Source organism: Dendrobates tinctorius, unplaced genomic scaffold (genome assembly GCF_039654945.1).
Source record: "Dendrobates tinctorius isolate UK_male_01 unplaced genomic scaffold, ASM3965494v1 ptg000010l, whole genome shotgun sequence".
NCBI lineage: Eukaryota > Metazoa > Chordata > Amphibia > Anura > Dendrobatidae > Dendrobates > Dendrobates tinctorius.
Window position 1 is genome coordinate 12,497,224 of NW_027361678.1, and position 27,187 is coordinate 12,524,410.

A 27,187-nucleotide genomic window follows, 5' to 3' on the forward strand; every position below is an offset into this window, starting at 1 on the left:
ATCATCTGCGTGGAGCAGTCCCAGTCTCAGACTCAGTCGATGAAGGAAAAAATAAAGGAAAGTTCTCCAACGATGAAAAGATGATCCCAATGGAGGCATAAAAACAACTTTTTTATTTAAATCATTTAAAATTGTAAGCAACCAATATGGGGAACTGTACAGATGATGCACATATGAGAAACCTACACGTTTTACCATGACTAAGGCTTATCGCTGAAATGCGTAGGTTTCTCATATGTGCATCATCTGTACAGTTACCCATATTTGTTGCTTACAATTTTAAATGGTTTAAATAAATAGTTGTTTTTATCCCTCCATTGGGACCATTTTTTTCATCGCTGGAGAACTTGCTTTTATTTTTTCCGTCAACCCCTTTAAAGGGACATTGTATAACGTTTCCTCAGTGCACATAGTGATGAGCTAGCATGCTCTGATAACGTGTTACAGTGGGGAAAAAAAGTATTTAGTTAGCCATCAATTGTGCAACTTCTCCCACTTAAAAAGATGAGAGAGGCCTGTAATTGACATAATAGGTAGACCACAACTGAGAGTCAAAATGAGAAAACAAATCCAGAAAATCTCCTTGTCTGATTTGGCAAGATTTATTTTTCAAATTATGGTGGGAAATAAGTATTTGGTCACCTAAAAACATTTGCAAACCTCCAGTAGATTATATATTCAGGATTATGTACTCTAAACAGAACCAGAAAAAGAATAATCCCTAAAAATTAACTTTTAATTCAATCACTAAAAAGCATAATGCAGTAAAATTACCTCAATACATAGGGAGGTAGATAAATAGATAGAGGGTCAGGTAACCAAATGGGAGGTCTAGGGCGTTACTAGGGACACCAACGTTGAGCGGGGGCGCCACATCGTCAACAACTAAGGTGCTAACCTCCGCGGTCAGGAAGGGTCTTGGTAGGGCATACTAGGGCGAAGTAGCTTTTGGCCTTTAATGTCTGTGAATTATTGAACCATTTGGTTACCTGACCCTCTGTCTACCTCCCTATGTATTGAGGTAATTTTACTGCATTATGCTTTTTAGTGATTGAATTAAAAGTTAATTTTTAGGGATTATTCACCTAAAAACATGCAAGATTTCTGGCTCTCACAGACCTGTAACTTCTTCTTTAAGAGGCTCCTCTGTCCTCCACTCATTACCTGTATTAATGGCAGCTGTTTGAGCTTGTTATCAGTATAAAAGACACCTGTCCACAACCTCAAACAGTCACACTCCAAACTCCACTTTGGTGAAGCCCAAACAGCTGTCGAAGGACACCAGGAACAAAATTAGCCCTGCACCATGCTGGGAAGACTGAATCTGCAGGTAGGCAAGCAGCTTGGTGTGATGAAATCAACTATGGGAGCAATAATAACATGGAAGACATACAAGACCACTGATAATCTCCCTCGATCTGCGGCTCCACGCAAGATCTCACCCCGTAGGGTCAAAATGATCACAAGAACGGTGAGCAAAAATCCCAGAACCACACGGGGGGACCTAGTGAATGACCTGCATAGAGCTGAGACCACCATAACAAAGGCTACCATCAGTAGCACACTATGCCGCTAGAGACTCAGATCCTGCAGTGCCAGACATGTCCCCCTGCTTAAGCGAGTACATGTCCGGGCTCGTCTGACGTTTGCTAGAGAGCATTTGGATTATTCAGAAGAGTATTGCGAGAATGTGATATGGTCTGATGAAACCAAAGTAGAACTGTTCGGTAGAAACAAAACTCTTTGTGTTTGGAGGAAATAGAATGCTGAGTTGCATCCAAAGAACACCATTCCTACTGTGAAGCATGGGGGTGTTATCATCATGTTTTGGGGCTGTTTCTCTGCAAAGGGACCAGGACAACTGATCCATGTACATGAAAGAATGAATGGGGCCATGTATTGTGAGATTTTGAGTGCAAACCTCCTTCCATGAGCAACGGCGTTGAAGATGAAACGTGGATGGGTCTTTCAGCATGATAATGATCCCAAGCACACCGCCAGGGCAACGAAGGAGTGGCTTCATAAGAAGCATATGAAGGTCCTGGAGTGGCCTAACCAGTCTCCAGATCTCAACCCCATAGAAAACCTTTCTGTGTTACCCAGCGACAGTCCCAAAACATCACTACTCTAGAGGAGATCTGCATGGAGGAATGGGCCAACATACCACCAACAGTGTGTGCCAACCTTGTGAAGACTTACAGAAAACGTTTGACCTCTGTCATTGCCAACAAAGGATATTTAACAAAATATTGAGATGAACTTTTGTTAATTACCAAACACTTATTTTCCACCATAATTTGAAAAATAAATCTTGCCAAATCAGACAAGGTGATTTTTTTGGATTTGTTTTCTCATTTTGACTCACATGGATGTTGTCTACCTATGATGTCAATTACACGCCTCTCTCATCTATTTTTAGTGGGAGAACTTGCACAATCGGTGGCTGACTAAATACTTTCTTTACCCACTGTACATGGGCGTATTCGGATGCTAACTGGGTGATTCTGCGTGCTCGGATAATATGTCCGAAGCCCTGCGGTTGCATGTCTCGGTGTGGTTAAACAGCCGTAACACATGCAGGGATTGCCCAACAGATTGTCTTATCTGGTTTAAAAAAGTTTTATTGAATTTTTCAATATACAGCCCCCTTCCAACGCGCCCCCCCCCCCCGCGCTGCGGACCACATAGCAATTAGCAAGTATCGCATTATATTAAACATATTTAAGCTGAAACCAGCAATCTGTACACTCGTGTATTTAAACATTATGAAAGATAAGTCCCAGGTCTCCAAGTTCTTTAGTTTTCACCTGAAACTGGAAGGACATTATGGAAACAGATTTTAAATGGATCACTCCAAGGACCTTAATCGGACATAACTCGCTCGACACAAGAAATATTACCCATCATATTATCTATGCCTTGGTGAACCTTCCAGTCCTCCCATATTTTACAGAATTTATGCAGGCCTCTCCTCTTTTGCTATACTCCTTCTTCCAGCCGTAGTAGTAGATTCATTTTTTCCATAAATTCCCTAAATGTAGGTGGCGCCCTGTCCAGCCAGTGCACTGCTATAGTTTTCCTGGCTTGATATAACGTTCTTTTAAGTGCCAAGCTTATGTTTGCATCCTCAGCAACCCTGTCCACAAAACCCAAGACACAAACCAGAGGATGCATAGGACTCACACCCCTAAACACCGTGTTTATGTGGTCTATGACTTGGGTCCAGAAATTCCCGATGGAAACACATGACCAAAACATATGTAGCAAATTGGCAGGGCCCGAACCGCATCTCGGGTACAAGTCATCCTCTCTTACCCCAATTTTATGCAGAAATTTGGGATTCCTGTATACCCGATGCAGCAGATACATCTGTGACAGCCTTTGTGCCTCGCAAGTGGACAGCTTGGGGAATCGAGGATATGTGATCTCACTGCTCATTGTCATTTACCCCAACATGCTGCTCCCATTTCTCTTTAAGCTTCAACGGATGTTAATCTATAACCTGGGCAAGGAGTAGTTGATAAAATCGAGATTGCACCAGCGATACAAACCTGTTCCCAACCTTAGGAAATAATAAATGGTTATGAGTTCTAAGCGGAGTAAGGGACTCCTGTTTATGCCATGCGTGTCTCAATTGAAGGTACTGAAAAAAATACTTATGTGGTAGCTGGAATTCATCTCTTAACTGCTGAAAACTTTTAAAGACTCCATCCAACTGAAGTTGATCTATAAATAGGATTCCTGCTTGCCGCCAGGGGCTAAAGCCCTCTAACCTGAATTTTTCCAGCAACTTTGGGTTTTGCCATATAGGAGTTCCTCGAGTAAACCCATCAACATGAAGGGGTTGCCTAGTTTTTTCCCCAGGTTTTACAAACAGGCTAACAGCTGTGAGACATGATGCTGCAGGGAATTGGACATATTATCCGAGCACACAGAAGTCCCCTGGTTATCATCCGAGCATGTTCATATAAGACGTTTTCAGATCACGCTCTCTCATCACTACTGCAAAGTTTCCAGACCTCTGCTTACTGTCAGTGACAGGAATTTTTATTCTTGTCCAAGCTTGCTGATGTTTACCGCAGGCTCACGTTTCTTTATGGGACCTTTCTGGCTTTTATACAGGTTTTTTTTTTATAATATGTTAAGTAAAAAGTTACTAAAGCAATAAATTCTGTGGGCACACAACTGTAATCCACCGCTGGCAGCTGTACGTGAAGACCCCCGTCCTTCTAGCCTGTTTTAGCTGCCATTTAAGCCCTGAAGACATGAAATACGGCATCCCAGAATGTCTCTCTTCTGCTTTTATATAAGAAGCATGTCATAGTGCCATATAGAGCGTGGAAAAGTCAGGAGCTACAGCAACCTCCTGGCAGCAAAAACTGCACAGCTCATGACGGGTACGAGATGGTCGCCCCGACTGAAACCATGAGCAAAGCGGCCACGGTGCTGACCTACCTGTTATTAGTGATGGGGTTATCAACTCGTTCTACCCTGATAATTTATAGAATGAATGTATCTGTAGTATCACAGCGCGCCCACAGTCAGCCATGCAGTTACTGGAGCAGAACTAGCTGGGGACAGAAGCGTTCATTGACAGCAAGCACATGTGTTATATGAGTGCCATTGCTTGTGGATTATATGTCACACAGAGTGTTAGAAAGTTTCATAACTTTTTATCCTAGTGTTTAAGCTGCAGATAAATTTGGTCGTTTGCTTTAATGTTCTGTGGCCCCTGTCTGGCCCTGAGCGGCCCCTGTTCGCCCCGAGCAATACATATTACTGCCATCAATGCGCTTTGGGTGCTTTGATGTCTGACAATGGCTCTCTCATAGGGAACACAGGTGATCGACTGAACGAGCATTTCTGCGTATAGGAAAGACGGGCAAGACACCTGCCGTTGTCCATCTGACAGCCATCTAATGTGTATGGGGGGTTTATGGTCACCTCTGTGGGGGCTGCTGGCAGTTATTGTGCCTTAGGACCAGAGTTTAGGAGTCTGTGATCCCAGCATATTGTGGCCATGTTACCATCACGTAATGATCCCGTGATGGTGGCTGCTTCTGATGCTTGGTGTGTTTGGCCACATTCACACCTGCGGGATCTGAACATCAGACAGACGGTTCTCACCACTGCTCAGACCCTTATTCGAGCTCCTACCACTTCTCCACACCATGACCCATAGCCTGAAGTGTTCATAAAAGCGCCAAGTTTCCCTCATGGTGGTGTCCCTGTCTGTACTGGGGGTTTCAGCTGCACGTCCACCTTCCTTGCTCACTAACAATAATAATGCTGTTATTTCTATATCTCTGGCATATTCCGCAGCGCTGTACAATAATCGGGGACATGTACAGATAATAAAGACACAGAGGCCATTGAATGCTAAAACTGTATCCTGTCTTCCAGTCGGTGTCCAGCGCTGCCCACCTGAGGGACGACCCCCACTACTGGCTAGCAGAGACTAAGGTAAGGCTGTGCAAGCGATGACCTGGCCATGAGCTCCGTAGAGCTGTAGTGTCTCCCTGGGCCTCTGGATATGATGGCGAAATGTCCCGGCTCTGAGTCGCCTCTGCCTGAAACGAGCAGCTGTGGGCCACACAGACTGCTGCAGCTGGACAGAATCCCCCCATCTGCACTCCCCTCCTCCATCCCGGCCTGCGCCCAGATTCATCTATTCCTATGATTTATCACAGTGTACAAAACGTAATTGTTCTGTACCCAGGACATACTGTACACACATCACCCCATCCAACTAATATGAGGACTGCAACCTACCCTAATACACATACTCCCGTCGCCTAAGATACAGACATCATGTACACACATATAAGCCCCCCGACCTCTTCTCCAGGTACACACATATAAGACCCCCAACCTCTCCTCCTCGTACAGACATATAAGCCCCCCCCCGGACCTCTTCTGGTACACACATATAAGCCCCCCGAACACCCCTCCTGGTACACACATATAAGCCCCCCGACCTCTCCTCCTGGTATACACATATAAGCCCCCGGCCTCTCCTGGTACACACACATAAGCCTCCGACCTATCCTGGTACACACATATAAGCCCCCCGACCTCTCCTCCTAGTACACACATATAAGCCCCCCAGCCTCTCCTCCTCGTACAGACATATAAGCTCCCCCCCCGACCTCTTCTGGTACTCACATATAAGCCCCCCCGACCTCCCCTCTTGGTACACACATATAAGCCCCCGACCTCACCTCCTAGTACACATATAAGCCACCCGACCTCTCCTCCTGGTACACATATATATATAAGCCCCCGACCTCTCCTCCTGGTACACATATATAAACCACCCGACCTCTCCTCCTGGTACACACATATAAGCCCCCCAAACTCTCCTCCTTGTACAGACATATAAGCCCCCCCGACCTCTTCTGGTACACACACATAAGCCCTGCCGACCTCCCCTCCTGGTACACACACATAAACCCCCCAACCTCACCTCCTTTTACACACATATAAGCCCCCGACCTCTCCTCCTGGTACACACTTATAAGCCCCCACCTCTCCTCCTGGTACACACACATAAACCCCCCACCTCTTCTCCTGGTACACACATATAAGCCCTCCGATTTCTCCTCCTGGTACACACATACAAGCTCCACGACCTCTCCTCCCAGTATACATATATAAACCACCCGACCTCTCCACCTGGTACACATATATAAATCACCCGACCTCTCGTCCTGGTACACACATATAAACCCTCCGACCACCCCTCCTGGTATACACGATGTAACTCTGGATCAGTACATGATCAATAATGTAATGTATGTACACAGTGACTGCACCAGCAGAATAGTGAGTGCAGCTCTGGAGTATAATACAGGATGTAACTCAGGATCAGTAATGTATGAACACAGTGACCGCACCAGCAGAATAGTGAGCGCAGCTCTGGAGTATCATACAGGATGTAACTCAGGATCAGTAATGTATGTACACAGTGACTGCACCAGCAGAATAGTGAGTGCAGCTCTGGAGTATAATACAGGATGTAACTCATGATCAGTAATGTATGTACACAGTGACGGCACCTGCAGTATAGTGAGTGCGGCTCTGGAATATAATACTGTGGTTGTCATGTGAAGGGAAGACATCTAGGGATTCATCTTATGTGTGTCTTTTCGATTAGACAAAACTTCATTGGCTTTGTGAAGAGATGAAGGAGCGAGAAGGCAGAGAGCGGAAGCTCCGCAGTCAGCACCAGCAATATCGTGAGCAGCTGAAGGAACACAAAGTGAGGAAAGAAGCCGAGAAAGAGGAGCGACGTCAACAGATCAGCAAGATGGAGCAGCAGCTGGAGGAGGCTCACAAGGACAAAAAAGGTAAAGTGGGATCTTCAGGCTGCTGGTGGTACTTTTATACAATGTACATGAAGGATCTCTGCACTCTGTGCCTATCACATTGCTTGGGGTCATGTGAGGTACTTGGCCTGGAATCTTCTGTATCACTTCATTCTGTGAGCGCTGGGGAAAAGATGTTCTGCATCAGCAGATTTTTGGGTGTGTGATGTATGTGAAAATGTGGCTACTGATAAACTCCAACCTCCAAACATTGCTCAGAGAGCACAAATATTATGTTGATTTGCTAATTTCTTCTCTTTGTCAGGTATTTAATGTGCTGATTTTGAGAAAATTGTAAATATTGTCGTTTTTTTTTTTTTGTAAAAACACTTATTGCTAAAAGAATTGAAGAACGGCTGAGCGAACAGAGAGTTCATGGCAGAGCGTCATAGAATCCTAGAATGTTATCTTGAAAGGGACCTCCGGGGTCATCGTGTACAACCCATTGCCCAATGCAAGAGTCATCAAACAGAGGCTGGACAGACATCTGTCTGAGATGGTTTAAAGACTTCCTTTGAAGGAGAACTCACAACCTCTCGTGATAGCCTGTTCCACTCACTGTCTAAAATTTTTTTCTATCATCTAAACTGTATCTTCTCCCTTTCAATAGAGGGGGATAATGACTTCACCTGATCCTAGACTCTATGCTTCTCTTAATACATCATAGAACTGTGCTTGCCTTTTTTGCTCCTGCATCAAACTGTTGCCTCATGTGCATATGTTAGTATACCCAAGTGTTTTTCATGTGCTGTAGCTTAATGCTATTCCTCCCATTCTGTAGATGTAATTTTTTGTTTTTCTTGCCCAGATGTCAAAGCTTGCATTTTTCCCTGTGAAATACCGTTCTATTAGTAGCTGTCCATTTTCAAGCTTATCTGTATCCTTCTTAATCCTTTCTCTGTCTTCTCTAGTGTAAGGGTACCGTTACACCTAGCGATGCACCAGCGATCCCGACTAGCGATATGACGCGGTCAGGATCGCTGGTGCATCGCTGGGTGGTCGCTAGTGAGCTGCCACAAAGGCAGATCTCACGAGCGACATCGCTGGGGACGGGGGTCGCTACTTACCTGTCAGACGCGGCGATCCTGCGTCCTCCCGCCCGCGTCCACGCGTCGCTCGTCGTCACAGCAGGAAATGCCGCGGGAAGTGGACGACGAGAAATGATCCAGCAGCTTCTCGCGCGATCAGCGATTACCAGCGGGGGAGCCGGTCGGAGGTAAGTATCACATGCAGCGATATCGCTAGTAATATCGCTGTAACGTCACAAAATCGGTGACTTTGCAGCGATATTGTTAGCGATATCGCAGTGTGTAACGGGGGCTTTAGCTATCACTCCTAGCTTTGCATTGTCTGCAAATTTGATGAGTTTACCTTCAGTTCCCTTATCTAGGTCATTTATAAAAATGTTGAACAACACCCTGGGGCCAGGACAGAGACTTGTGGTACCCCACTTGAAACACTTTTCCAATTGGATGTGCAACCATTTATGACCACTCTTTGAGTACGCTCACTGAGCCAGTTATGAATGCACCTAACTGTAGCCTTGTCAATCCCATACTTGGTCATTTTGTCTATAAGGATAGTATGAGATACTTGATCAAATGCTTTCATGAATAGGTGGCATTCTCCGTGTTGTCACCTCTGATCACTAGTGATGGATAGGAGGCATTCTCAGTGATGTCACCTCTGATCTGTAGTGATGGATAGGAAGCATTCTCAGTGATGTCACCGCTGATCTCTAGTGATGGATAGGAGGCATTCTCAGTGATGTCACCTCTGATCTGTAGTGATGGATAGGAAGCATTCTCAGTGATGTCACCGCTGATCTCTAGGGATGGATAGGAGGCATTCTCAGTGATGTCACCGCTGATCTCTAGTGATGGATAGGAGGCATTCTAAGTGATGTCATCGCTGATCTCTGGGGATGGATAGGTGGCATTCTCAGTGATGTCACTGCTGATCTCTAGTGATGGATAGGAGGCATTCTCAGTGATGTCACCGCTGATCTCTAGTGATGGATAGGAGGCATTCTAAGTGATGTCATCGCTGATCTCTGGGGATGGATAGGAGGCATTCTCAGTGATGTCACTGCTGATCTCTAGTGATGGATAGGAGGCATTCTCAGTGATGTCATCGCTGATCTCTGGGGATGGATAGGAGGCATTCTCAGTGATGTCACTGCTGATCTCTAGTGATGGATAGGAGGCATTCTCAGTGATGTCACCTCTGATCTCTAGTGATGGATAGGCGGCATTCTCAGTGATGTCACCTCTGATCTCTGGGGATGGATAGGAGGCATTCTCAGTGATGTCACCTCTGATCTCTAGTGATGGATAGGCGGCATTCTCAGTGATGTCACCGCTGATCTCTAGTGATGGATAGGAGGCATTCTAAGTGATGTCACTGCTGATCTCTGGGGATGGATAGGAGGCATTCTCAGTGATGTCACCTCTGATCTGTAGTGATGGATAGGCGGCATTCTCAGTGATGTCACCTCTGATCTGTAGTTATGGATAGGAGGCATTCTCAGTGATGTCACCTCTGATCTCTAGTGATGGATAGGAGGCATTCTCAGTGATGTCACCGCTGATCTCTAGGGATGGATAGGAGGCATTCTAAGTGATGTCACTGCTGATCTCTAGTGATGGATAGGAGGCATTCTCAGTGATGTCACCTCTGATCTGTAGTGATGGATAGGCGGCATTCTCAGTGATGTCACCTCTGATCTGTAGTTATGGATAGGAGGCATTCTCAGTGATGTCACCTCTGATCTCTAGTGATGGATAGGAGGCATTCTCAGTGATATCACCGCTGATCTCTAGGGATGGATAGGAGGCATTCTCAGTGATGTCACCGCTGATCTCTAGTGATGGATAGGAGGCATTCTAAGTGATGTCATCGCTGATCTCTGGGGATGGATAGGAGGCATTCTAAGTGATGTCATCGCTGATCTCTGGGGATGGATAGGTGGCATTCTCAGTGATGTCACCTCTGATCTCTAGTGATGGATAGGAGGCATTCTCAGTGATGTCACTGCTGATCTCTAGTGATGGATAGGAGGCATTCTCAGTGATGTCACCTCTGATCTCTAGTGATGGATAGGCGACATTCTCAGTGATGTCACCGCTGATCTCTGGGGATGGATAGGAGGCATTCTCAGTGATGTCACCTCTGATCTCTAGTGATGGATAGGCGGCATTCTCAGTGATGTCACCGCTGATCTCTGGGGATGGATAGCAGGCATTCTCAGTGATGTCACCGCTGATCCTCTAGGATTGGATAGGAAGCATTCTCAGTGATGTCACCGCTGATCTCTGGGGATGGATAGCAGGCATTCTCAGTGATGTCATCGCTGATCTCTAGTGATGGTTAGAAGGCATTCTCAGTGATGTCACCGCTGATCGCTGGTGAAGGATAGGAGGCATTCTCAGTGATGTCACCGCTGATCTCTAGTGATGGGTAGGAGGCATTCTCTGCCATGTCACCACTGATCTCTAGTGATGGATAGGAGGCATTCTCAATGATGTCACGGCTGATCTCTAGTGATGGATAGGAGGCATTCTCAGTGATGTCACTGCTGATATAGGAGGCATTCTGTCTGTTGTGCTCTATCTGTTGTGCTGTGCATTGTGCTCTTTTCTCTGCCTGTTGTGCTCTGTGCATTGTGCTCTATCCGTTGTCCTCTGTGCTCTGACAGAGATTCATGGCCGTCTGCCCCATCTGGACACAAGGTTGCACGCACTGAGGGTAGGTGGGTTATATGGGATATTTTTAGGGCTCTTCTTAGAGAAGCGACCCCCTAGTACATTATTATGTGCTGTGATCACTTCTGTCTGTGAGACCCTGTGTCTGCGCTAACGAGGCACAAGCTGTGACACATGTCAGACATTCTGCCATTGTGGCCTCATCCCTCTGATTATCCCTAAGGAGGCTGAGTAATAATAGTATTAGCCAAATAAAGGAAACATGAAAAATAATAGTGCTAATGAGGAGCGCAGGCCCGTCCTGGAGGGAATCGAGAGATGGGGGTGTGTGAGGAGTGAGAGACGTGGGGTGCGAGAAGCAGGGGATAGGGGGGTGCGAGGAGCGAGACCGCCACTACTTGGCACTTGGAATATTTTTCGGCTCATTCAACTTCTGGTACTTTAATTATTCCCTGTCGGGGCCTTGTTACTGATGAACCATTGATTGAAGACTGGCGGTGATTACCACCTCTATGTCCCACTGCTCATCCTGAGCCACCTGTTTCATGGACAGAATACAAAGCAGTATTATATATATGTGAGTCCGGGGCTCTGGAGATGGGTGACAACAACCTGCAGTTCTTAGGGACAGTACGAGCCCCTCTGAAGGGGAGTACGGGCACCTCTAGTGGGGAGTATAGATCCCTCACAGACAGCATTTAGTCTCTTCCCCTTGGTGGGTGTCTGCCCTCTCTTCTACTGGTGCTTGCGCCCCTTGTTCTCTTGCTTTAATGGCCTCGGTCGCGTTGTTGCTGCTGCTCTGTGGGGTGCAGACAGACTCGGTGCCGTTTTCTGAGCTTGAGGTCAGCAGTGACGGAGGACAAAGACCTCAGTGACGGCCTTCCTGGATAGCATGTGGCTGCCGTGTGTCGCTGATGAATTCAAGGCCCCCTCTTATGTCAGAAGTGGTGGGAGGCCGGAGCGTTAATGTTCCAATGTCCTACTTCTGTTGTGAAGCCCCTTCATTGTCTCCATGTGGGAAAGTTCCTGACACTTTCTGATGAGTGAATGAATATGGATGATCCCAGACGGAACCATCCTCAGGCCTATGGCTGTCCAGCACATACACATCGCAGCAGCTAGATCCCTTCTCACAAGCCAACTGCAGCCATTGGGAGATCAGCCAGGCTGAGATAACGTGACAACTTAAATGTGAAGACTGCAGAAATGTGGGGATGGCTGTGGAGACGGGGGGCAGTGGGTGGTCTAGTCTACTATTCCGAAACCGCATGGATCAGGGCTCATCCCACTAAACGCCCACTCTCCTTTTCCCTTGGGCAGAATACTACTCAGACAACACAGCGTGAGGGTAAAACAGTGTGGCAATACTTTATTGATCCACAAAACAGGTAAATAACACATAGAACAATCCCAGCAAAATACCCAAGATGGTGTATAGAGTCTCACCCTCACGCTGACTCACCGGGATAAGAGCAGCTGTGACTTCAGAGCTTCCAGGGCCGACTGTGGAGACCTGTGTGCCGTAACCACTGCCTCCCCCCTCACTCCATTCCCATAATGAAACACAAACAAACCTAGATGGGTTGAAGAGGTCGGTCACAGTTTATTAATTACATAAGCAGAGCAAGGCAATTACACTTCGTAATGGGCGTCTCGCGCCGAGCTCCTGTCCACAATTGACAGTTGAGTTGGCCCAACGAGCGGTTACGAACCTTTGCCATCATCCGCTTCTACCGCCACGGAGGATCCTGTGTATAACCTACACGGGACTCCGACCCCCACCCATCAGCTTTAGGGCCTGTTCAACCCCATCCTGTAAATCAGACAGAAAAATATTGAGGCGAATGTCCATCAGGTGATCTCCGTCCGGTCTTAATAGTCTCGTGTTAACCCCTTGCAGCTGGTGGTGACGGATAAAGAAACCGCCTTTTCCTGTCACAAATTTTCCCATCCGGGCGTTGAATTTCCTCCTTGTGCGCTCTTTGGCTTTTATATCTCTTGCGCCACGCCAGACAGCCGTGGTATCATCTCTGACCACACCAGAATCATATTTGTGAATAGACAGGTGTACCGTTCTATATCCATTGCCACCCGCGTGCAACACCATTATCACCGGGCGCTTTGCCCTCCTTGAAATGTCAACCATCTCTTTGAACACCTGCTTCCACTGGAGGCCTCTGATACTCCTCCAGTTAACCTCTAGGCTCGGGAGGCCAAGATTTCTTCCTCCCGGACGCAGTTTGGCCCTTTTTTCCGACCAATAGACACAGGAATGTCCTACAACCCAAACTTCAACTGCTGTAAGAGATAACATAGGTTAATTCAGCAAATCAGGTCTTATGTATCTGGCGAAGCATGCGGATTTCCAACGACCCATTCTCTGCACCTCGACCTCTGACACTCCTGCCCTAGCTGCTTCTGTGGCTGCCCTGTTTTGGAACGAATGTGTCCCATACTCTTTTTGGATTTGCGCCGTTTTTTTCCAAGCATAGCTTGAAAATTGCATGGAATTGGTACTTTGTCAGAGGGGAGCTGTTTGTATAAGTGAAGAAAAATCTACTTGCGTGTTTTATTACGGCGTATCTTTCAACTATCTTTAGCGGGCAAACTGTGCCATTTGATGTGTTAACCAGAACAATTCGTGCCGAATGTGTGTCTTATGAACGGTTTCGAACATATTTCGAAATTTCTACTCCCTTTGACTCTAATGACATTCGACTGTGTTCGACGAATATTGCAAAAAACCATATTCGATTACGATCGTATTCGGAACGGAATCCGAACAAATTCACTCATCTCCACCATTGAGGTACAAGGCCAGTTGACCGGAGGGTCACAACCTGGCTTCTCCAAACATCTCCGTGAAGCCAGGTGACTGGTGGGTCTCAATCGTGGCTTCTCCAAACGTATCCATGGGGCTCAGGTGACCGGTGGGTCCAAATCCTGACTACCCCAATCGTATCCATGGGTTCAGTTATGGTCAATGAGGCAGATCTGTATTCTTTGAGCCAGGGCCGTGGTTCCCTAAGCTGGCATCCTGTAGAATGTCAAATGTGTGTACTTCGTGATGGAGCCAAGATGCTGTGGCAGCTATCCTGTAGAGCGCTCCTGGCTGTGGTTTTGTAAAGAGTCCCTGGTTCTTTGGATTTCTTGAACTCTTGGATAAGCTGTTGCAGAAGCATGTCCCCTTTTTACAGTTCACAACTGTTGTCCTTCAAGCCATCATCCACAGGTCAAGAGTAAGGTGTGGTGAGATTAACTCGCATTGTTTTACTATTCAAGCATTTTGCACAAGTTTTACTCCTCTGTTTTGCAAGTCAACAAGCCACAGGACCCACTCAATGGTCATTCAACATAATAAGCAAACATCATTGTTCAATGACCCAGCATTGCTGTCTTGCAAAGATAGCAGACAATAAGCTGTAGGAGTTGATATAAGAGGTAAACAGCAGCCTTTCATAAATTTACAAATATCAATTCAACTTACAAGAAGAGTCAGCATAAAGATAAGTCTATTCCTCCTGGCCTACTGAAAGTAGATGTCTGGATAATTACGGTAAGATTAAATACTGTGTCGTCACAACGGCTTAAATGTGAGGACGGCGTAAATGTGAGGATGGCAGCACGGTGGCTCAGCGGTTAGCAACATCTGCAAGGAGTTTGTATGTTCTCCTCGTGTTTGCGTGGGTTTCCTCCGGGTACTCCGGTTTCCTCCCACATTCCGAAGACATACTGATAGGGAATTTAGAGTGTGAGCCCCATCGGGGACAGTGATGATAATGTGTGCAAAACTGTAAAGCGCTGCGGAATATGTTAGCGGTATATAAAAATAAAGATTTATTATTATTATGGCAGCCAGGAGAACATCTGCACATTGTAATTGCGGAGTAGGCAGGGTCGGTGTAGCGTGTTGTGGCCTCTGGGTGTCGGTCTGGGAGGGTTCGGTCACGGTCGTACACCCAGTCATGGTGACCACTATCTGCAGCAGAATATATGCTGATCATCCTAGGTGTTCAGTGCAAGCCCCGACCCCGGCGTCATTTACACGTACTGCTCTCCACAAAGGAGTTCTCATGGGAACGGGAAACTTTTACTTTCTCACCCGTTGTAGATTGCTCAGCATCTCCATAGCCTGCACTGGCTGACAACAGCGGACAATAGCATCATCCCCAGCTGGCAGGATTGACACAGATTGGGCTGTGACATCTTGAATGAATGTAGTGTATTTCCCTCAGAGTAGCCCTGGCCCTGCATGTATGCACATCGGAGCCTTCGCCGCGATCCAGCACAGTCACTTATATCATCCCAGCTTTATTAGATGAGTGGGATCAGCACGGCTCCCCGTCCTCAGGAACATATAGTACAATCCAGGGGCTATCACTATGGCTCTTGGCTTTCGGCAGCTGATGCTTGCTTTCCAAACTGTCAGTACAGGAACTCGATGGATTCTTTATTATATTATATCTAATATATGACTGAGTGTGAAACGTCTTGCAGATTGGTGGGGTCCTGGGTGTTGACGACGGTGGTGATATGTGTGCTGCCTGGAAATGTGAACGGCAGGGGGTCAAATCAAGTAATGTCACGTCCTACAAGTAATAAAATGGTGCAAGTGCCCTTTAATTTGTGCACTTCTGCCTGCAGTAATCCTGTGTTACGCTGCGGGGGGGGGGGTCCGTGACCACATTTTCTTCCCATCACTGGCTGGACACAAGGGTGACGGTTTGTGAAATTCCACAGGAGATTTATTCCCGTTTGTGCCCCCCAGTCACACATCGCGGCTCGCCGTCACCTGACATTTCCCAGGAGACGTTTGCTGGTTCTTTTTGAGAGCCCTGATTTTATGTAGTTTGTTCTTTAGAGGGGCCCAGCACGACCCTTATGAAGACCCGCAGCACGACCCCCACCTACATTCAGTGCCCTTCCTTCTGCCTCTGTCTAAACTTCAGCACCTCACTCCTATGTCTTTCACCGCATCGGATTGTGGGTCCCATAGTCGGGGGTTTGCAGTTCTGGCCTTTTAATATGCGCCAGCTTCTGCGGCTTTATAGAATCTGATGATTTGCAGTCATCGCCCCGGGGCGTTGTGAAACCTGCTCATGACAATCTACAGTTTGCCGTTCTTCCCAGCTGGTTCATTACAATGTGCGCTCTGGATGTCTCTCCCTCCTGTTTTGTTTTCCACTGCAATAATGAAGAGTTTTTTGGACTCAGCTGCTGGGGTGTTTAGGTTTTGGGAAGGGCACGGCCCTGCAGACCTCGGTGCCAGGCCATGTCTGTGTTGCATTAAACATTGTAAGTACATCTGATCCCTGTAATCTCGGAGGCTGTCACACTGAACCCATTGAGTGCCTGGCGGAGCCACTGCGCACTGTCGGAGCTTATCACCAAGGATTCTGGTGAGGATGAGGTTAATGGCGTCCTCTTCTGGAGAGAGTTATGGTTTCTGAAATGACTATGAACCGAATCCCCCAGCAGTGTCCCATGTTAGCAAGGCCGGGGACGGGACGTGCTCAGAGTTTGTAAACTTGGGGGGAAACAAACAGGGTAAAAAAGGTCTGTGAATGTCTGGCCTGACGTTCCCTATGTGTCCTCTTGTGATCTCTGCTTCTAAGGCTGCTGTGTGACCTGAACAGAGACCTGGCTTCTGCAGCACTTATCACTGTGGTGGTGGGCTTGAAGAAACATTCATAGGTCCAGCACAGACTTCTTATTCTGGATGCTGAATCCATCATCCTAGTGACCAAGACGTAGGGACAATGTGCTGGATACGGTGTTCCCCCACTGTGAAAAATCTTTCTGTAGACCCTCCTTACTGCTCTTCTTTTGCACCATCTGGCAGCCGAGCACTGTGCTGTCCATGTTTGCAGCAGTACCTGGGTTTTCCTACATTGGAAATGCCGATTCTGGTGTCATTCACAGGAGGTTAGAGCCTGTAAGTGATGTAATGCTGCTGGCGTTCAATCACATGTCCCTGCCCCGTTGTCGGGAGGTCGGCTCGGATTTTGCCGTGCTCTCAGCGGCTCCTGATGGAGTAATCTGCTGCTTTTTCTTTTTTTCTTTTTTTTCTTTAGGGAAGGTTCACACTAGGCTTTTTTCACTGTTATTTTTCTTCAGCAAAACCTAATATCTTGGCAGGAAAGAAACTGCAGAAAAAAAGCAGTTTTTTTCTTGCATTTTTTGCTGCATTTTTTTCTGTATTTTTGGCGTGCTAGATTTGTCTATTGTGCATGCCGATAAAGTTTAGTGAAAAAAAGTCCTATTCTACAGAATCAGGTTTTGGCTCAAAAACAGCAAAACCTGATACCTGCGGATTTTCAGCGTCTTTTCACCACCCATTCATGTCAATTGGTGAAAAATGCTGAAAGAAGTGAAACTCTCTATTGTGCAAAAAAACATGCAAAGCACAAAATACTGATGACAAAAGCAACAAGATTTCTGAAAACTCATATACTTTGCTGGTACTGTAAAACACAGCTGAAAATTTTCATTAAAAAAGCTGAAAAAGCGCCTAGTGTGAACTTAGCATTAGCTTCTTGGCCTTCAGAGCTCATGACCACACTTGACAAATCTAAAGCCCCCGTCACACATAGCGATCTCGCTAGCGAGATCGCTGCCGAGTCACAAGTTTTGTGACGCAACAGCGATCTCACCAGCGATATCGCTGTGTGTGGCACTTATCAGCGACCGGCCCCCCTGCTGGGTATCGCTGATCGTCCTGCAATGGCCAGGACATTTATTTTGATCGCTGGTCTCCCACTGGCCAGCACGCATCGCTGCGTGTGGCAGGCGGGAGACCAGCGATCAGCGAGCTGTCGCTGGTAACTAAGGTACACATCGGGCTTCTAAGCGGCGCGCAGCGCTTAGAAACCCGATGTGTACCTTAGTTACCAGCGCGCTGGTGCAGGGAGCTGATAACCAAAGTACACATCAGGTTTCTAAGTGCCGCTCGCCGCTTAGAAACCCGATGTGTACCTTGGTTACCAACTCCCTGCACCAGCGCGCTGGTAACTAAGGTACACAGTGGGTAACTAAGCGACGTGCGTCGCTTGTTACCCGCGTGTCGCTGGTGCTGATCGCTGGTGAAGCTGCCTGTTAGCTCACCAACAATCATGTAGCGATGCACCAGCGATCCTGACAAGGTCATATCGTTTTCCCCCTCCCATACACTAATGTGCCACAAACAGGAAGTTATCACCATCCATTCCCATTTTATTTAGGTGTATCCATATAAATAGCCCACCCTGTACAATGTGAATCTCTCTCTTTTCCCCCATTAAATATAAATTAAACAAATTAAACTGAACCTGTGGTGTCAGAATCTACATCTGTAGGATCCATCAAATCTAAACCTGGAAAGAAAAAAAAAATCAGTACACAAAACAAAGGGATCCAAATGTCGTATCTACCCCCGGTGTCACTAACGTCCCCAGATGGCACAATCCCCCAGCTCCTCCATGCACAATGTGCTGACAAATGTTTGACTTATATTCCACCACTTAAATAAAAAAAATCCAACACAAGTTTGGTGTCTCCGTAACCCACCAACCCTGAGAATGGCACTGTGGGGTCACTGTTGCCTTACAATAACCACCATAATACCAAACCCCAATAAACAATGCCTTTTTTGTTCATTTCCCCCTCCCAGCACATTTTTTGGTGTCATTCACATGTTTGGTGTCAGGTGATTATTGGCCCAATGGATGAGCCAATATTTGAACAACGAGCTTTGGTAGGAATAAATGCACCAAAAACTGGCCAGCGCCTCCGAACAAAATGAATTGTGAACATGTGTGAGCGGCTATGATTGCATAACTAGCAGAGGTCTGTGTGGCCCTCATGTGTCTGTCAGCTGATGGGCAGCAGCTCTCTCCCAGATATGATTATAAAGGGCGATTTCTATTGAGCTGCAGGTTGCGCTGCCTGCCCGGGATGCTCAGTTTCTGGGCAGGAAGGAGTTACTGCTTTGATGGCACCAGCGCTCGTAGTAATTAACATGTTGGCAGATATATATGGAGTCAGGTGAGTTATTTATTGATGTCGCATTTCTGCTCTTCAAGGTCTGTCTGTATTTGGTGTATATCACGGGCGATGCCGGATGCACAATCTGCACCACCTGTCACATGTGATATGTGAGGATCATTCTCTGCATTTCTCTGCACGGCCGGCCGTTCCGATCGCAGTATAGATAATGCAATAAGGGGACCGGTGGGTTGTGAACAATAAAACACAGGGGACGTCGCGGCTAATCCATCACCTGCACTTTATGGCTGAGCAGATCTTGGCCGGGAGCGCGATAGAGACATTTCGGTGTATCAGGTAGAATGGATCTGTAATCTCCTCCCTGCAGCTGTGGGCCGGAGATCTCATGATTACTGTGCAGTGGATTTAGCTGCCATGTGGGGAGGAGATAGCGGAGCTGCTGGGACGAGTATTTGAGGCCTGGGGGAGTCTGCTGAGCTTGGGGGTCACAGGACACTGCTGCTTTGCCACCTGGGGCTGTTACACCCCCATCAGCCTTGTGTCTGGCTTTGGGGGGGCCGGCAGACCCATGTAAAGCTAGATCCCAGTATTGTGCGCTTAGGCCAGCTTTGTATAGCAGCCATCAGGCCTGGGGCTCGTACCACACGGCACAGTGTGAGACACTAATTACGGTACTTGCTGCCATACTGATTCAGGTACCTCCTTCATATTTATACACTACTGCCAAGGACGCAGCATGTGTTACCGCCATAGCCAGGGACCCCTGGGGTGGACCGACACCTCCTTTATGTTGCTCCTTGTGGACAGACGAGCTCTGAGAACCGACATTCCTGGTGTCTTTCAGTGCATCTCCCTCTGTCATATTGCTGGACTTCTGTTCATGTTTTATTGTAGACCTGCAGGGTGAAGCTTTGACTTCTGCCATGGCCGCCAGTCCGCTGGTCCTAATCAGAGCTCTGCCATCATCACGCCTGACACATGCAGCATCACTCAGTGTGTCAGAGGTGAAGTGCTCCAAACTCTGCTGCCTCAGACTGTCTTCATGTATTTGATTCATCTTTATGTCCAGCATTGATGAGGGTCTGCACTCTCGCTGGTGGAGCTGGGCCCCCAGAATTTCATCTTCATCTTGCCTCAATGTGGAACTTTCAGTGTATGTATGGAGGTATAAATCTTGACCCTGCCACCTGCACTGCACGGCTCCATATTATTAGTCAATTACAGGCCGTCCGCACGAGAAGCAAAAATATATCCGGGTTTGTAGAGATGATCCGCCTGGACCACCCAACACGCTCCAACACTCGCTGTCCAGGATTCGGGGAACACCCTATAAATGGAAACACAACTATGCCCACTTCCTCTGTGTGAACGTGGCAGGCCGCCATGACATTTACTCATCTGATGCAATGCGTCATTCTTCAGTCACATCCAGAGCTGTATTCACACTTCTGTTTACTGCTCTGGGAACTTTCTGCAGTTCATCTATAGTCTTACATTTCCAACTCCCTGTTTCCAGGTCAAGAAGCAGGATTGTGAATGCAGCTTTGGAGTACAAGACTGGTACATGTTGAATCTAGATTTCAGGAGTGAGTTTTTAGATTTGTGACAGACATCATCCTTCTGAGATCTATCATCTTACATTTGGTGGTGCCAATCCTAGAATTGCTTTCCTGTCCCTAGAAGATATGCTGCTGTTCGTGGAGACACTAGGATTGACTGACATCTGGCCTAGGGCTGGCCGGTGCTGCCTGGTGGCATCCATGATGGACTGCTCTTGGTGTCAGGATTTTGCTTTGACATCTATGATATATACGCATCTGACTGAAATATGAACTGGAGAAAGATCCATTTCCTAAATAATTTTTTTCTTGCAAAAGTGCCCCAAACAAAATCTGCAGATAATCGCTGCACACATGTGTAGTGCCCTTTTCGTGCATGTGCCAGACAAGCAGCGGGCAGAGGAGTGACGGCCGGGGCGCACACAGGGCCGCACCAGTCAGTGATCGGAGTAAGTGATCGGTCTTGTGTTTGCTTACTGGGCTGATAATCCCCTTTCTGATGAGTCAGTGGCTCTGGCACAGAACTGCACCCGCCGACATCAAACATTTCAGTTTCCAATTGGGTCACTTGGCACCGTGTGCGACCCTGCAAGTCCTGGAATGTGTCCTGTGCTCTGGCCACAGCTGGCAGCGCTTCTATGTACTCGGCACAATCTTATGAGCACTTTTATTATTTCTTTTATCTTGCCTTACAAACCATACAAAGCCTCAAATGAGGAAGAAAATGTTTTCCCATAGATTTCTGCCCGACTGTGGTCACATGAGCTGCAGGCCTTGGCGCTGACTCCTTGGCAGTTTACTGCGACCCTGTGAATACTGGCAACTGGAGAAATGACCCCTCGTAATGAAGTGATTCAGGTGCTGATTTTACTTAATAGGGGAGAACCCAATCTTAGAGAAATATCAGCTTTCACTTGTGATCCATGTCTAATAGATGTCCTCCACTGTTACTCCCAGGTCTCCCCTCTGATCACGGACACTGCTCTCCCAGACTGTTGAGCACGGACACTGCTCTCCCAGACTGTTGAGCACGGACACTGCTCTCCCAGTCTGCTGAGCACGGACGCTGCCCTTCCAGTCTGCTGAGCACAGACACTGCTCTCCCAGTCTGCTGAGCACGGACGCTGCCCTCCCAGAGTGCTGAGCACGGACACTGTCCTCCCAGAGTGCTGAGCACGGACACTGTCCTCCCAGAGTGCTGAGCACGGACACTGTCCTCCCAGAGTGCTGAGCACGGACACTGTCCTCCCAGAGTGCTGAGCACGGACACTGTCCTCCCAGAGTGCTGAGCACGGACACTGTCCTCCCAGAGTGCTGAGCACGGACACTGCCCTCCCAGAGTGCTGAGCACGGACACTGCCCTCCCAGAGTGCTGAGCACGGACACTGCCCTCCCAGAGTGCTGAGCACGGACACTGCCCTCCCAGAGTGCTGAGCACGGACACTGCCCTCCCAGAGTGCTGAGCACGGACACTGCCCTCCCAGAGTGCTGAGCACGGACACTGCCCTCCCAGAATGCTGAGCACGGACACTGCCATTTGTTGTCACACTGCATTCCCAGAGACAGGATTGAAAGCTGAGGATTTTCTATTTTTTCCTACCCTTTCCTGGGTTGTCAGGATTTGTGGCTGCTAGGATTCTGCAAGCTGTGTCTGTTAGGCCATGTGTTCCGTAGCCACCATGTTATCAGACAGGATTGTGGATAAAGGTGGATTGTCCTGTGCTGACTGTGAAGAAGTACTAGTTACTGTCTCAGGCTTCAGGCTAAAAACTTCTTTAAGAAAGGGAGTTGCACTGCGGCAGAAACCTAAATAATGTTCTAATTGAGAAGGGTAGAACCAGTGTTGCAGATTAATGTGCAGGTTCTAGGGTTGTGGGCCTCGGGCTGCACGCCGCCTATCAGATAAGTTGTGTGCTGTCCCCTAGAGCTCTCCTGACACTGACTGTACAGCGCCTGCCAAGGGACTCCGGGTTATCCCAATACTAACATCTCCCGACTGCCAAGTTCCGCAGCTATCAGCATGCCAGTTCGTGCCTGCTCCTCTTATATAGTGAGCGATAAGCCATCATTAATGTGTAACAGACTGATCAGTGGCCTGGAATCTCGGCATCTATTGAGCATTCAAGCAGACTCCAATCCTGCAAATTATGGAACAGTGCACATTAGTGACTGTGTATAACAGACCTCAGTCCCCGATGTGAGCGGGCAGAGGGTGGCGACCTGGAGAGTCGGCAGAGGACGGCGACCTGAAGAACGTCACCAATGGTCACTGGAATTCTCTTTCCTCCTCCATGACGATATCAAGGAGCGGTTGGAAGTTGGAGACCTTCGCTCTCCTTCACCTTCTGATTGATGATGCCCCACAGATGCTGAATAGGGTTTAGGTCTGGAGACATGCTTGGCCAGTCCAGCACCTTTACCCTCAGTTTCTTTACAAGGAGAGTGATGGTCTTGTACAGTAGGCGTGTTTGGGGTCTTATGGTGAAATACTATCCTGCGGCCCAGTTTCTGGAGGGAGAGGATCATGCTCTGCATCAAGATGTTGCAGCACATGTTGGCATTCATTATTCCCTTAAAGCAAACCTGTCACCAGGTTTGGCCGCTATAAGATACGGCCACCGCCTTTCAGGGTTTATCTACAGCATTCTATAATGCTGTAGATAAGCCCCCGATCCGACCTGAAAGATAAGAAAAATAAGTTTCATTATACTCACCCGGGGGGCAGTCCGGTCCGATGGATGTCACCAAACCTGACTGTAGGCAGGACACACAGTTGTCTTTGTGCTCCTCACCTGGTTACCGCCTGACATGCTTGATACCATCTGAACAAATACGTTTATCTTTGTCTCATCAGACCACAGGACACGGCCCCACTAATCCATGGCCTAAGTCGGCTTGTTTTTAAAAAAACTGTTAGCATTGTCTTGTGCATCATCTTTAGAAGAGGCCTAATACTGCCATGCAAATCAGTATGATGCAGTGTGCGGCGTATGGTCTGAGGACTGACAGGCTGACTCCCCCTACCCGTGTAACCTCTACAGCAATGTGTATGGTATGGGCACAGACAGGTGGATCCCCCCACCCCTGTAGCCTCTGCAGCAATGTGTATGGTCTGAGCATTGACAGGCAGACCCCCCCCCTACCCCAGTAACCTCTACAGCAATGCGTATGGTCTGGGCACAGACAGGCGGACCCCTCACCCCTGTACCCTCTGCAGCAATTTGTATGGTCTGGGTGCTGACAGGCATAGCCCCCACCCCTGTACTCTTTGAAGCAAGGTGTATGGTCTGAGCTGTCAGGAAAATATGAATTATTTCCTAATACCCCAGGTACACATCCAGAGATGAATTACTGCCCTTCCCCCCACTGGTTTGTAAAGAGCAAGCTTCACCAGTGATTCCTCCTCGCAGCTGCAGCCCCCCTCGCTCTCTGCTAATGTGAAATTCAGCTTCACCAGCGATTTCCCCTCGCAGCTGCAGCCCCCCACTCCCTGCTCCTTTGAAACTCTATCCACTCCCCCATCCCTTCAGCGGATGGTCACTTTTACTGCATCTGGCCAGTTAAGTGCGGTTTCTCTCACCAAGGGTTCCTTTGTCCACTCCAGGTCAAATTTAATAACTCAAAATAATCATAGAGACAGGAAAAATATATTTCCAGAATCCGTATAACTAGGGCTACGCATGGCGGTGTTTTGTAGAATCCGGGAAAACAGTTTCTGCTCCCCAATATCACGCAGGCATGTCATATTTGGTCTCAAAAGAATGGTCACATTGCAAGGGAAAAGGTTATGCCCCAGTCATCACCCTGTGAGCTTTCAAGCCAAAGATATGGAAAGATAGACGTTATAATAACTTTTAACAAGGGTATACATTCTTTAACACAGCCCACCAAGTGAGGTCAGCAAGGGAGGAGTCCCTTGGTTTTGGGTCAAAGCATAAAACTGAGACGCCCCATTCAGAAGGTTTCAGATGCCAGGAGAGTCAGCTAAGATGCTGTGCTGATGAACCATTTTCCTTGGGAAGGCCCTCCTACCCTTTATCGACACGTCGTACCTGTGACTGAGAGTAAGTTTCTTATTTTAATCCCTTTTATTTGTAACGGTCTGTACATACTGTATATTGTCTCCTTTTGTAATATCTTTTGTATTTTTGTAAACACTGCCTAAATTTTCTGGAGTAAATCACGCTACCTGTGGGTTGGTTCCTGACCTGATATAGACTTTAGTATCAAATGAGGAACTGGTGGCAGCATAGCGTCCTGAGGTTTTGGGGAACCCTGGCAGTGACTGATGGGAGGTTTATATGTGTAATCCCTGCCTGGGACTGGTGATATACACACTGTCCTCACTGCAAAGTGCCCAATAGCCAGTACGCGACAAGGCGGCTAGGTGCAGTTCCCTAACTTACCCAAGGATCAGGGGGGGCGTCAGAGAGCTGTGGTTTCCTAACCGTAACCTCAACAGCAATGTGTATGGTCTGGGCGCAGACATGCGCATCCCCCACCCCTGTAGCCTCTGCAGCAATGCGTATGGTCTGAGCATTGACAGGCGGACCCCCCTCCCCCTCCCCTTGTAACCTCTACAGAAATGCGTATGGCCTGGGCACAAAGAGGCGGACCCCGCACCCCTGTACTCTCTGCAGCACTATGTATGGTCTGGGCACTGACAGGCGGACCCCCCACCCCTGTACCCTTTGAAGCAAGGTGTATGGTGTGAGCACTAACAGGCGGACCCCTCACCCCTGTAACCTATGCAGTAATGTGTTTGGTCTCAGCACTGACAGGCAGACCCCCACCACACTTGTAACCTTTGCAGCAATGTGTTTGGTCTTAGCACTGACAAGGGGACCCCCCACCCCTGTAACCACTGCAGCAAAGTGTATGGTCTGAGCTCTGACAGGCGGTTCCCCACCACTGTAACCTCTGCAGCAATGTGTATGGTCTGAGCGCTGACAGGCGGTCCCCCACCACTGTAGCCTCTGAAGCAATGTGTATGGTCTGTGCACTGACAGGCGGTCCCCCACCACTGTAACCTCTGCAGCAATGTGTATGGTCTGTGCACTGACAGGCAGTCCCCCACCACTGTAGCCTCTGCAGAAATGCTTATGGTCTGCTCACAGACATGTGGACCCCCCCACCCCTGTAGCCTCTAAAGCAATGTGTATTTACTGAGCACTGAGAGGCGGACCCCCCACACCTGTAGCCTCTGCAGCAATGCATATGGTCTGGGCACAGACAGGTGACTCCCCATCCCTGTAGCCTCTAAAGCAATGAGTATGGTCTGAGCACAGACAGGTGGACCACCTCCTCCACCGCTGTAACCTCTGCAGCAATGTGTGTGGTCTGAGCACTGACAGGGGAAACCCTCACCCCTGTTACCTCTGCAGCATTGTGTATTATCTGAGGGCTGACAGGCGGATCCTCCACCCCTGTAACCTGCACTGACAGGCGGACCCCTCACCACTGTAACCTCTTCAGCAATGTGTATGGTCTGAGCGCTGACAGGCAGACCCCCGACCCCTGCAACTTCTGCAGCAATGTATGGTCAGAGCACTGACAGGCGGATCCTCCACCCCTGTAACCTCTGCAGCAATGTGTATGGTCTGGGCACTGACAGGCGGACCCCTCACCACTGTAACCTCTTCAGCAATGTGTATGGTCTGAGCGCTGACAGGCGGACCCCCGACCCCTGCAACTTCTGCAGCAATGTATGGTCAGAGCACTGACAGGCGGACCCTCCACCCCTGTAACCTCTGCAGCAATGTGTATGGTCTGAGCACTGACTGGTGGACACCCCCACACCCCTGTAACCTCTTCTACAATTTGTAAGTTCTGTGCACTGGCTGGCAGACCCACCACCCCTGTAACCTCTGCAATATTGCTGGCAGTACTCATATGTCTCTTCTGACCAGACGACCTCTGGATACGACTCTGAGCACATACACTCACATTCTGTAGTCGTCCATGGTGAGGTTGTTCCTGAGCGGACCCTGTCTTGTTACACCACTGTACATGGTCTGTGCCTCCGTGCTGCGGCTCAGTGTCAGGTTGTCGACAGTCTTCTTATAGCCTAGGCCATCTTTATGTAGAGTAACAATTCTTTTTATCAGATCCACCGAGCGTTCTTTGCCATGAGGTGCCATGATGACTCCAGTGACCAGTAAGAGAGCGTGTGAGAGTGATGACACCAAATTAACTACCGCTGCCCCCCATTCACACCTGACATCTGATAACACTGAGTCACATGACAGTGGGGAGGGAACATCGCTAATAGGACACAATTTGGCCATTTTCACTTAGGGGTGTACTCACTTCTGTTGCCAGCGGTTCAGACATTAATGACTGTGTTGTGTTATTTACAGGCATCACATTTACACTGTTATATAAGCCGCACACTGACTACTCTACATTGTATCGAAGGGTCAGATATTCAGTGTTGTCCCATTAGAAGATATAAAATATTAACTCAAATGTCAGGGGTGTACTCATTTTTGTGAGATACTGTACATCAGTCAGCGTTTTCTGGTGCCTCTGGCGCTTTGGCTGACAGAGCTGGAGGACCTGACAAGTCTGTACA

General features: G+C 48.0%; 1 protein-coding gene across 5 annotated transcripts in view; it reads left to right on the forward strand.

Moving 5' to 3' along the window:
• CEP128 (centrosomal protein 128) overlaps nucleotides 1–27,187 on the forward strand; it is a 270,620-nt gene that overhangs the window by 168,136 nt on the left and 75,297 nt on the right. For all 5 annotated transcript variants that reach the window (XM_073587050.1, XM_073587051.1, XM_073587049.1 and 2 more), the window contains 2 exons: nucleotides 5,404–5,463; nucleotides 7,157–7,349. In XM_073587050.1, coding sequence (XP_073443151.1) covers nucleotides 5,404–5,463; nucleotides 7,157–7,349 — 253 coding nt within the window. The remainder of the gene's footprint in view (nucleotides 1–5,403; nucleotides 5,464–7,156; nucleotides 7,350–27,187) is intronic.